Raw genomic sequence first — 12,004 nt, forward strand, 5'->3', positions numbered from 1 at the left:
TTATGCCTATTTTTAGTTGGATTTTTTAAAGTCAATATGATTTAATTTGCAATTATCAAATTGAATGTTACCTTCGTATTTTGTTTTTACACACCCACCACACAGTTCTTCCTTACTATGCATGAGACTCTGACCTCACTCTTTTATCAAATCTACTTACTCTTGGTTCTATATCTTTATTAATATGTTATCCTGATTTTCCTTCCTCTGTGAAATGACTGTCTCTGTCACTAATTCTTTCCTGCTGTAGGGGTGGAATATTTGTCCTCCTTCCCTTCTAGGTTCTTTGCCTGGTCTAATAATTAAATTGACATAAAACAGATTAACAGAAGAAAAAAAAACAAATTTAATTTCATACATCAGGAGCCCCAAAGATATGAGACTCAAGGTCAGGTCAGGTAATTGAACTAAGGAATGGGATGAGAGCCTGGGGCTTCAAATGGGAGGAAGGTAATTCACAGACTGGTAGAGCAGATACTTGGTAATTAGAAGTTTACCCTGCTATACAGATAGATCTTTCAGATAAAAAAAAAAAGTTATCTCTATTAATAGTTTTTTTTTTCTTTTTTCTTTTTTTCTGGTACAGAACCAATATGTAAATTCTTTAAGATAGTTAAAACAGACATAAAAGTTTTCCTGAATCTACTGGGTCTTGGTTGCCTTCAGACCACAGTAATCCACATGCAAAGTGGCATATTTGGGGGTGGCATATTCTATTCTGCTTTATTGCCTATCACCAAAATTTGAGAGTATCTCCAAGTTTGAGACTTTATCCTATTTTCCTTTTTCCTCTTTAATTATTTTCTTCAGAACTAGTATGCATGTAAGAACTTCAATTATTACCTTTGATGAAATGAAATCTCAATGTCCATTTGTAAGAGTCCTGAATTGTATTTTGCTACATTACAGAAAAAGTCTGTTGTCACATTAAGATAATCTCAAATAATTTAAACCTTAATGTATTGTTCTCTAAATTGACACCTCTTCTGACTGCCTTCAAAGCTTCCATTGAATCCTATATCACCAACAAAGTTCTACTGTTTTTTCCTCCATACTATCTCTAGTTTGTGTCTCCATTCCCACAATGACCAGTTTAACCAATGCTTTCTGTTAACTCAAAAGTCTTCAATTTGGTCTCCTTGGTTTTAGGACTCTTGAAGCTATCAGACCAAATTAGTAAAGTGTAGTTGATCACAATAGCTTCCTATAAAAACAACTCTCCTCCAATAGAGCTTCTTCACACAGTAGTTTGTATTTTACTTGCAAATACTATGGTTAACTGTGCTGTATCTCTATATTACTTCCCACCAGGCTATTTTTTGCAGCCTGTAAGAAACTTAATGATAGGCTGCAGGAGAGGGATTGGAAGGCTTTACTCATTAGCAAATTTTATTTCAATGCAGTTACAACTAAGTTCCACCATAATCATAAGATTTTAGAGGAATCAAAAGTATCCCTTAATAAGGAAAAATAAATTAAAAAAAAAAGAAAAAACACATTTAGGATTATAGAAGTCATTAGCCTATAATTGAAGGTCGTTTTTAAATTTAATTTTAATCTAACATTCCTATTTTCTGTTGTTGCTATTTTCCTTCATGAATTCTGTTTTATAGAAAAACTGATCTAGATCAGTCTCCTGAATAGGATTTATGTTTTCTAATTTTTGTGCCTTTACTGACACTTTGAATGACATCTGTTTCCCTTTTGCTTACCAAGAGCCTGGCCATTCTTTAATGGCAGCTTAGATCCCATCTGTTCTATGAAGTTATTTTTGACTATAAAAATGGAAAGTTACCCATCTTGCTTCTGACTCCTTGCACTTATCACTTCTACTCTTTTGCCCCCGTGTGTGTGTGTGTGTGTGTGTGTGTGTATGTGTGTGTGTGTGCATGTGTGTGTGTGTGTCCTTGGCTAGATTGCAAATGTTGAAAAATAAAAACCTAAAAATCCCTTATATTTTTCACAGCACAGAGCACAGTTCAGACCAATATCAGCTGCTCTCCACTAAATTTTAATCCTATTTTGTGGCCTATGTAGCTGTATGCATCCAGGACAAGCTGCCTATAGGACCAATGGCATTACTCTTACCCTGGTTCCCAATATTGTCTGTAAGATCTAAGGATTAACTAATGCCAGCTTGAAAGAGGGCAGAGGACCCACATGCTGCATGTTCTTATGGTGACTTCCAGCTTTTCTGGATGCTTTGGCCCCTCTCTCCTGGGAAAATGAAATGGCAAAGCCAGAACATTCACTACCATCTGGAAATGGCAGCCAAATCTAAAGTGTTCCTTACAGTGAACTTGTTGGGTAGAGTATAAAACAAAGGAACTGCCAGGGTTCCACAACCAAAAAGGCCAGTTTTGTTAACTTTTTCTCTCAGCTTTAATATAATTTTTGTTAGAAGCCATATATCATGAACTGTTTCTTAAAAAACAAATAAACAAAAAACAAAAACAAAAAAAGTGCTAGTCACCAGTCAAGGAAGAAGCGCATAGAAAAAAAATCGAGTCAGTTAAAAATAAAATGTTTATGCATAAAATTTAAGGGCAATCTATCCTTAATATGGAGAAGGAAGCTTATGCAAATCTTAAATGCAGGTTTTAGAAAAGCCTGTTGTTTCACTGGTGGAATTAGAATATGATACATACATACGTATTTACCTAGAATATATACATTTGCATTGACAAAGCATGAAAATAACCTATTTGAATCTCTGTGATTTGTGATGGTTAACATCATTTGAGAAACAATCATGTTAGCTATTCTAAGGGAAGTAAAAATAATTGACTATTTTAATTATACATGTTTGTGAATATACTCTGTTGATAATAACACAAAGAAATTTGTCTTTCAGGACCTCTTTGCTCTTGATGTAGAGCCCTACCGATACAGTGGTGTTAACATGACAGGGTTCAGAATATTAAATACAGAAAATACGCAAGTCTCCTCCATCATTGAAAAGTGGTCAATGGAACGGTTGCAGGCACCTCCGAAACCCGATTCAGGTTTGCTGGATGGATTTATGACGGTATGAATTCCCACTTAAAGATCAGTTTGTGTGTTTTAAGTGATATTGTATAAATCTTTAAATCTTCTGCATACAAACTTGGGTTTAATTGTTTGACATCAAAGGCATGATATCAGAGCTACTATTGCAAATAATTCTATTATGATTTTCTAAATTAATTTTATATGGTAAATTTGTACATGTATACAAGTATCTAAAAAGACATTACAACTATAGTTAGAATACCTGCAATGTAGAGATATCTCTAAGATTAATGGGTGCCATATATAGGATAAATTAGAGACTGAGAAGAAGATGTTAACCTAATAGTTATCCTTTGATCTTAACTACCCATACATGATTATTCTTCATCCTGTTGGTTTCTGATATCATATAGATGACCTACATCACACAAAAAATATCCTTTGAGTTATTCACTCTTTATGGCTCAAGACCAACCAATAATCACACTTATCATTTTCAAGTCCTTGATTACACCTAGAAACTGGATTTATACATAAACTGTAAAGAAGGGTACATTCTTCTAGAAGTTTAGCTATTTATACCACTGCTGTCAGTGAAAATCTAAGGCAAGGCACAAATATAATTTAACATTTTCTGATAGCTATGTTAAAAAAAACACAAAAAAAAAACCCAAGTAAAAATCAATGTTATTAATTTATGTCATTTAACTGATTGTATTAAAAAATACTATTATTTGAACAGGTAATCAGTATAAAAATTATGGCAGATGTTTTTCATTTTCTTTTTGCTACTAAGTCTTTGAAAATTGTTGTGTATCTGACACCATACATATTAATTCAGACTAGTGACATTTCAAGTGCTCAATAGCCAACTATAAGTACTGGCTACCTTATAAAACCAGGTCGATTTATACTATACTACTTTTATACTATTCTATTTAAACAAATTATAAATGTCTGATACATTTTCATTAAATCTGTTTTCTGTAGACCAAATAATTGCTACAATTTAGGAAACAGCTAAACACCGTGGCAATCTGTACATTTCCTAAGTCATTACAACCTGCTTTTATTAAGTGTCAGCCTAAGTGGAAATTTTATAAGCATAACATTCTCTATCCTGATGGGTGGAAAAGCTTTTTCTATTATGATTATAACTTTCCATTAATTGCTTCAATAGGGGTTCAAAGTATGTTTTTAACGTAGCAAAATAAAGATAAAAATTTGATTATTTTTTCCTTAAAAGAAGATTTTTGTTTTTTTGAGAAAAACAACCTCGTAGAATTTGAAAATATCTCATATTCATAATAATTTTTAAAGAAATAATATAAGGGGAATATCACTCTTTTACATAAAAATGGAAATAGCTGACTTATTCTAATATTTTGGTATTAACCTAAGATATATTTGAGAAACTTTATTGGGAGGAAAATATCTAAATAACTTTAAAATGAATATATTTTTTTCTCTGAAGTATATCCAGATTAAAAATAAAATACAACCTAAAAAAATTACAAATATTATGCTTTATTCTGTTTGAAGATGTTGAATTGAACTTTTGGAACTTAACAAGACAATGTTATTTTTTAAACTAAAATATGTCCTGTATTTTTAATTGTCATTTTAATCATGTACATATTTTTCCCACATATGGTTTTTAGCTAACTTTGTCAATCTTTAACTTCACGGTGGATATCTTATTGTTACTCAAAGTCATTTTTGAATGATTTTTAGGAAAAATCAATGATATTATGGCAATTTTAAGACTTTACTTAACATTTAACTCTGACTTCTACTAATATGCCCAAGGATTAGTGTTCTGCTTTATATATCAGAATCAGAAAAATTACCCAGTTTTACTTAGGTATTCTCTATATTTCTGTATGATTCCCTATATGACTCCACATGCCATCCCCTGAAACAAAGTACTAACTTGTAAGTAACTTATTGAGACTCTTGAAAGACAGATAAATACAAAGGAAGATGTATTAATTTCTTGTCATCCAGTAAGGCAAGGTCTCTTGGAGAGAATTAACCTTCAGAAGATGGAACAAAAAGACAGGGTGTTAGGAGGAATACAGGTCTGGGTTTTTTGTTTGTTTATTTGTTTGTTTGTTTGTTTCTAGCCATGAGTCCATGCCTCCTCAATTCTGTCCTTCTGAATTGGCAGGTGATTTGGTAAGAGTGGATAAGTGATAGAATGAAAATGCACTGGCAAGAAAATGAGAAAATTAGCCTATTTAATTGAAAACTCTGCACATTGTATACAGACCACGGATTTTGAAGTCTTTAGACAAATATTCGATGCCAACACTTTTACCTTTGCTGTAGTCATTTCCAGGTGGCATACTAAATAAGACAGAATCAAAAATGTTCACATATAAGAGATGATTGCCCCATCATTTATATATTTTTAGTTCTTCAAACTACAAAGTTTTCATCAGAAAACTTGAGATTTAAAAATGAAAACATTTTTTAAATGAGTGAGCTGAAGATAAATTTACTTGTGTGAGTGCTTTCTGAATAATATTTCTTATCTAAAAATGTAGACCAGTTATTTATTTTATTATATTTATACATAGAGCATGGAACAGAAATTATTTTGGAAGTAGACATGAAGTTTGCCGTTAAAATAAAGATGTCTTCCAAAATGGATGCAGATTGATTACTTTTTAAAAATTCCCCTTTGAAAAATGATAATATCTTTAAAAATCTTCTCATTATATACCATTATATAGTAGTATAAAATATAATATGTAAAATATTTTAAGTATATACAATTAATTCTTAATTTTAATAGTGCATGATTATGATAAAAATAAAACCAGTATAAGGTCTGCATAAAAATGGTATTCTTATGCCTTGCATGAGTATTATTTTTCTTTTTCATTAAAGATCATATTGTAAGCATTTTCTCATTCATTAAATGTTTAGAAAAAGAAATTAATAGGCTATTCCCACCATGAATGAAGTCAGGAAATTAAGAGGAGTCTAGTTAGAAAAGAAAAGAATTATAGCCTGGCATTGTGGTGTTGGCAACATTCCCTTCAGTCAATTCATGAGATCTCAGTGTTTATATATCTCTTGTTCTTTTTTTCTCCCTATGGTACCATAAAGAAATGAGATTATCAGCAAAGTCCCTAGTACTTGGAGCAAGACCTATTATTATCAGTATCACAGTCATTTGTCAGTATGTAAGATCATAGTGCTTAGACTTTCAAATTCTTCCTTCATGTTGAGCTATAAATGGAAACAATGAATTGGATTCATAAGAATTTTTCTGGTTGAGTTAGCACCTTAACTGACCCTTGGGTCAAGTGTTTATCTGCTAAATGATTATTGAATACAAGACCATTTATCCTGTTGTTGTGGTTTCTTCTATAGTTTGGGGTCATCATAATAAAGATATTAATGTTATTAGCTCAGTAAAATTTTTATCTTCATTTGTTACAAACCCAACCAAGAAACCAAGTCATACAGTATATCCAAGCCCAATCTCTTCAAGGAGGATGTGAAAAAGGAAGTCCAACCCTTCACACATTAGAGTTTTTTGTTTGTTTGTTTTTAATTCATGTCACCTTTCTCACACTTCCCCCAATGTCCACACACTGCCGTCCAGTCAGCGTGCTAGACTTCTCCCCAGACATGAGCCTTTACTATAAAAACCTTTCTCTATTGTGCATTCTTTGCTGATTATTTACATGTTTCCATGCTCCTAGGAGTATGGACGTCCCCTAAGTGGATATTACCACTGTTCTTTACTGCTGATCAGATGACACAGCTCCCAGTCTTCTGCCCAGACATCTGCCTTTTCCACACACAGTTACCAAAGGGCAGGAATTCACTTTTTTGAACCCATCAGAGCTGATGATGGCTGTAGTTATTATTGATATATTGAATTTGCAGCAATCTCAATTCAAGACAATGAAATCAAGTAGAAATACCTCCAGGTCAGTTTAAACAGCTGTGTCCAAGACATTTTTTTCCCAATGCTGCCATTATGCCTATACTTATTAGTACTAATGGACCTGTCTTTATCCGGTAGCTTAAAAGTACCATTTGTTTCCTTATGTTGATGTGTAACATATATTCCTTGATAATATTAATTTAAAACACAAATCAATAATGATTGTGTTGCTTGGCTACATCATTTGAATTACTATAGGGAGATTAGTATTTTGGAAATACAAACTTTGAATACCAACTGCTATCTCCATTTCCTTACCCCTCTTTTCACACCCAACAGTCATCAAACACTGTCAAACCTATTATCTCAATATCTTTCTTCACTACATTCTTCTTTCCCCCCCGTAGACCCACGTCTTAGTTAAAAACCATGTGATCTCTCCTCTGGCTGTTGCAAGCCTCCTCACTGAAGTCCCAGCCCTAACGTCTCTCCCCTACATTTACCTTCTTTCTAGTGTGAACATGGCTCATGACCCCTTGTCATTTGCTAGATGAGATTTCAACCCATTTGCCAAACCTACAAGGCCCTCCATGATCTGGCTTCTGCTGCTTGTTCAGCCTCCTGTTTGCTCCCTGCTCTTTGAAGCCACCCATCTCACCACAATACGGGGTCCTCCTCATCTCACTATGGGGTGCTCCCATTATCTGAATGTTTGGCCTCTTCCTCCTTGTGCTCTAAATTTCAGATCATCTGTTACCTTTTTTTGTGATTTTTACCTGTGTGTTCCTTCATTTATGCACATTTTGTTTAAACCCCATGTTGAAATTTAGCTCTGGTATTTTTGTTTGTTTTCACATCTCTTTTCCAAAAGACTATAACTCTTTGGAGGCAAGAAGTAGGTTTCCTTATCTTTGAATGCCCTGTACTAGTTAAGCCCTTCATTCCTTAATAATGAAGGAAGGAATGGCTGACTGAATAAATGTGTGTGTTAATTTATTCTAATCACATTACAGCTGTGTTCTCATCACTAGATTCTCTCATTTTCCTAAATATGTTTTAGGGAGCTTTTTTTTTTAAAATTTGCATAGTTACATTTTATTGTTGAGATATCTAATCATTTAGAAAATGAAATTAGGCTAATCTCACATATTTGTTAGACAAAATTTATTAAAAGGCAAAAGCTTAGAAATACTTCTGATTAAATAGTGAAAGTTTAGTGAGTTAAAAAAGTTCTGTCCCTTCTCTTTTACCAAAGAGTGAAAATGTTTATAAGAGAGGTGAGTCTTTATGTATTTAAGTTCCAATGTCCTCCTAAAAACTATTTATTTATAATGACAGACCATAGCGCAGAAAGTTTATAATTTCTGTCATCATTTGATTAACTTTAAAGATAAATGTGTACCAATTCACAGCAGGGAGTTAGCTTATATATGAAGGGTGCAATAGTGATCACTCTGCTACTGTACAAAGATTTGCCTTTAGAAAATAGAATCACAGAGATATGAAGTATGACCAGGCAGGCATTCATTTACTTCTAGACCTACAAGCCTATCTTTGCCGCTGTCTGCTTAATCAGCTGAAGCTGTTTTCTTCGATTCAGTTGAAAAGAGAATATAAGGTTTTACCAGACAACGGATCAAACTAACTCTTCATTTTTTAATCAATAAAGGCATTTTGAAAAATCTGACTTTATCTTGCATCCCACTAAAACACCAGAGGAATAAAAAGTAGCCAAGTAATAACTTAATTGTTTTTTCTGTTATCAATTTTAATTGTGTGTGTGCTGTGTATTCTGGGCTTGATACCAGGCATTCAAAATTTGGTGGTGAAGACAATATGTCTGTTTACTCACAGAGCTTAGGAAATTGACAAAATCAGAAGATAGTGTCTCAATGATCACATCTCACATCTCTGTCAGTACAAAAATCGTATTCGAACTTGTTGACTTCTTCTCAATTTTGTGTGTCTTTGATCGATCTAGTTTCCTAAGTCTTCCTTCAAATTCTTGTTAAAATTCCTTGTTTTCCATGCTATTTTGTGATAGCAAAAGACAAACATAAATTTACCAGGAGTTTTCCATGACTTCTTAATAGTTTGCTGAAAAATGTGTAACATTTAACAATGTTTATCAATATAACTGCTAGTTTTATTCTTGTCTTTACCACAGAAGAAATATTTAGGGGTCTATATTATAATCATTATAGCAGAAATATTTGCATAAGATATTTCAGAGTATATTATGAAGTCATAAACACAACATTCATTACATTTGTATATGATTGATTTACTGAATGGTAAAAGGACATAGAATTTGTGGCATGGATAACAGAATGGCACTATATTTCTTCATTTTAATACCTATTAATCTTCCATGATATACTAGGCTGCAAGTTAAATCTGAATATAAATAATTGAGATGACCTAACAACCCCCATTGTTTCATTAACATACAACATTCCATTTAATTGCCTTTGCTTATTGACAGATTAAGTAATCAGCATTTATCTAAAGCTAGTAAAGAGTTGGAGTTTCCATTTTAAGTAATTGTTCCTTACATGGAAAATGGCGGTTGCAATGAATCATTTCCTTCATAATCATGTTATTTAAAAAAAAAATTAACGTTTATTCATTTTTGAGAGACAGAGAGAGACAGAGCGGGGAAGGGGCAGAGAAAGAGGGACACACAGAATCTGAAGCAGGCTCCAGGCTCCGAGCTGTCAGCACAGAGCCCCACGCGGGGCTTGAACTCACAGACCGCCAGATCATGACCTGAGCCGAAGTCGGACACTCCACCGACTGAGCCACCCAGGCGCCCCATGTTATTTTTTAGGCCAATTTTTAAACTTTTCACTTAAAAAAGTAGGGTTGAATCATGAGATTTTTTTTTTTACCCCTTCTATCCTCAAGAGCAAATTTTATCTTTAAAACACTTATCTAAAATCATGCAATACAAACTTGTATTAATACATTACTGTTCACAACTTTCCTCAGCTTCTTATTTTATATTTAATAGCTATATAGTTACATATAGGTATAATCAATCACAGATGGTGTAAGGAAAGCAACTACAGGGCACAATATAAAGGGAATAGAGAATGGTTAAGAAAATAAGCAATAGATTCTTTTACTAGAGCAGACATTCAGGTTAGAAAGGGGCTAACAGCAAATTTGACATAGTGTTCACCATCCTGGATTAGAGGAAAATGGATTGGGAAACAATGGGAGAAAAACTGGGATAAAATTTTTACATACCATTTAGTTAATAGACAATTATAAATGTATAACATTTAACATATAGAAATTCAGAATAGTTAAAGTCAGCATGAAATACTGGTTGAAATTATTTAAACCAGAGAGGAAGAAATGGCACTGAGGCATATAAATAACAAGAAATATTATTACTCAGATACAGATTCATAATGAACTACAGAAAAGTTCTGACTAAGGAAGATTAACAGTTGCTATAAACAATAGTACCTTCTCTTCATTGGATCTATTTCTAAAATAAAAAGAGAGTGAATCTATTCTACAATGCACCAAGCATTTTTTGACTATTTGTTCACCTTAAGAATAAAATACACAGAGCGAAGCTACCTTCTGTATTTAGAAATGGGGTATGGACTGAAAGGGAGTAGACTAGTGGTGATTACTATCAAAACTATATTTTTTGTATTATTCCATTTTATTCATAATTTTAGGAATTTATTTTAGGAATTTTATTTATTATTTTTATAATTTTAGAATTTATATTAAAAATATTGAAATGCAATACCAGATAAAAGATATCTTGGCCTCACTACAGTCTTTAAATAAAATAAAGTTTAATTTTTAATTTTTTTAAGTTTATTTATTTATTTTGAGAGAGGCAGAGTGCAAGCCGGGAGGGTCAGAGAGAGAAGAAGAATCTCAAGCAGGCGCCATGTTGTCAGCACAAAGCCCATGCAGGCTTGAACTCACAAAAAAGTGAGATTGTGACCTGGCCAAAATCAAGAGTCAGATACTTAACCCACTGAGCCACCCAGGCACCCCTATTTTTAATTTTTATTATTTATTTATTTATAATCTCTACACCTAACATGGAGCTCAAATTCAGAACCCTAATTTCAAGAGTCCCATGCTGTTCTGACTGAACTAGCCAGGCACCCCTCAATTTTAAATAATAAATATTGACATAGTTTCCATTTAAATACTTATATCAGTTTTATATAAAAACAAATAATATAAATATATATGTTTATTATTTATATTTATATAGATTTATATTACTTTTAGATATTGTTATAAACGGTAAGCCGTATCCTTATTTATCTACTAGAGAGACAATGTTAGTGGCTCCAATATTATTAGGATAATTATCGTTTATAATATATGGCCTCAGTATACTAAATATGTATATTTTTGATAGATTTTTAAATGAAATATTAAGTGTTAACTATTTATAAAATATTTATGTATAAATATGTAACATTTAATTTTATATTTTATTAATTTTAGACTCAGTATGTCTGTCAAATTTTAACAAATTTTCCTTCTTTGCAACCGTGACTTATAACAAATTGCAGCTTGTTTTGTCATGCTCAATTTCAGAAGAATTATATTTAAAAATTAAGATAGCTAGAAAATGTTACAAATAAGTCAAGGATTTGTTATATAGTGAAATTTGTGTTATATATAATAAACAATAATTGTAAATTTTTTTCATGTAGATAGATACAACAGTAGATATTTTCCTCTTTTTTTGTTTTTAGATAACCTACACCTGTATCTTACCAATGCAGAAATGCTCTTGCCTGTTTGAGTCCAAGAATTATCTGACTGTGTTATTAGAAGTAGGAACATACACATTTATGAAGTATGAACATTAAGGGCCCTAGAATGTACAGCAGCCTAGGAAGTTTGATTCAAACAAGGACTTTGTATATAAACTTTGAAACTAGCTCCTGATACATGTTACCTTTTCTATTGACAATCTCAACTATAAAATGACCTAACTGTGAAATGTATTTAACACTTACTGCATCCTAATATTATTATTACCTCCAACAATATCATGGGGCAGTTATAATCCTCATTTTATAGATGCAGATACATAGAATGGGTAGATGA

The 12,004-nt window shown here is 32.4% G+C and overlaps 1 protein-coding gene across 5 annotated transcripts in view; it reads left to right on the top strand.

The window, feature by feature from the left end:
- The window catches only part of GRIK2 (glutamate ionotropic receptor kainate type subunit 2), a 661,616-nt gene that overhangs the window by 294,546 nt on the left and 355,066 nt on the right, over nt 1-12,004 (top strand). For all 5 annotated transcript variants that reach the window (XM_045499147.1, XM_045499151.1, XM_045499149.1 and 2 more), the window contains exon 7: nt 2,855-3,028. In XM_045499147.1, the coding sequence (XP_045355103.1) occupies nt 2,855-3,028 (174 nt within the window). The remainder of the gene's footprint in view (nt 1-2,854; nt 3,029-12,004) is intronic.

This window comes from Leopardus geoffroyi, chromosome B2 (assembly GCF_018350155.1).
Source record: "Leopardus geoffroyi isolate Oge1 chromosome B2, O.geoffroyi_Oge1_pat1.0, whole genome shotgun sequence".
NCBI classification, from domain to species: domain Eukaryota; kingdom Metazoa; phylum Chordata; class Mammalia; order Carnivora; family Felidae; genus Leopardus; species Leopardus geoffroyi.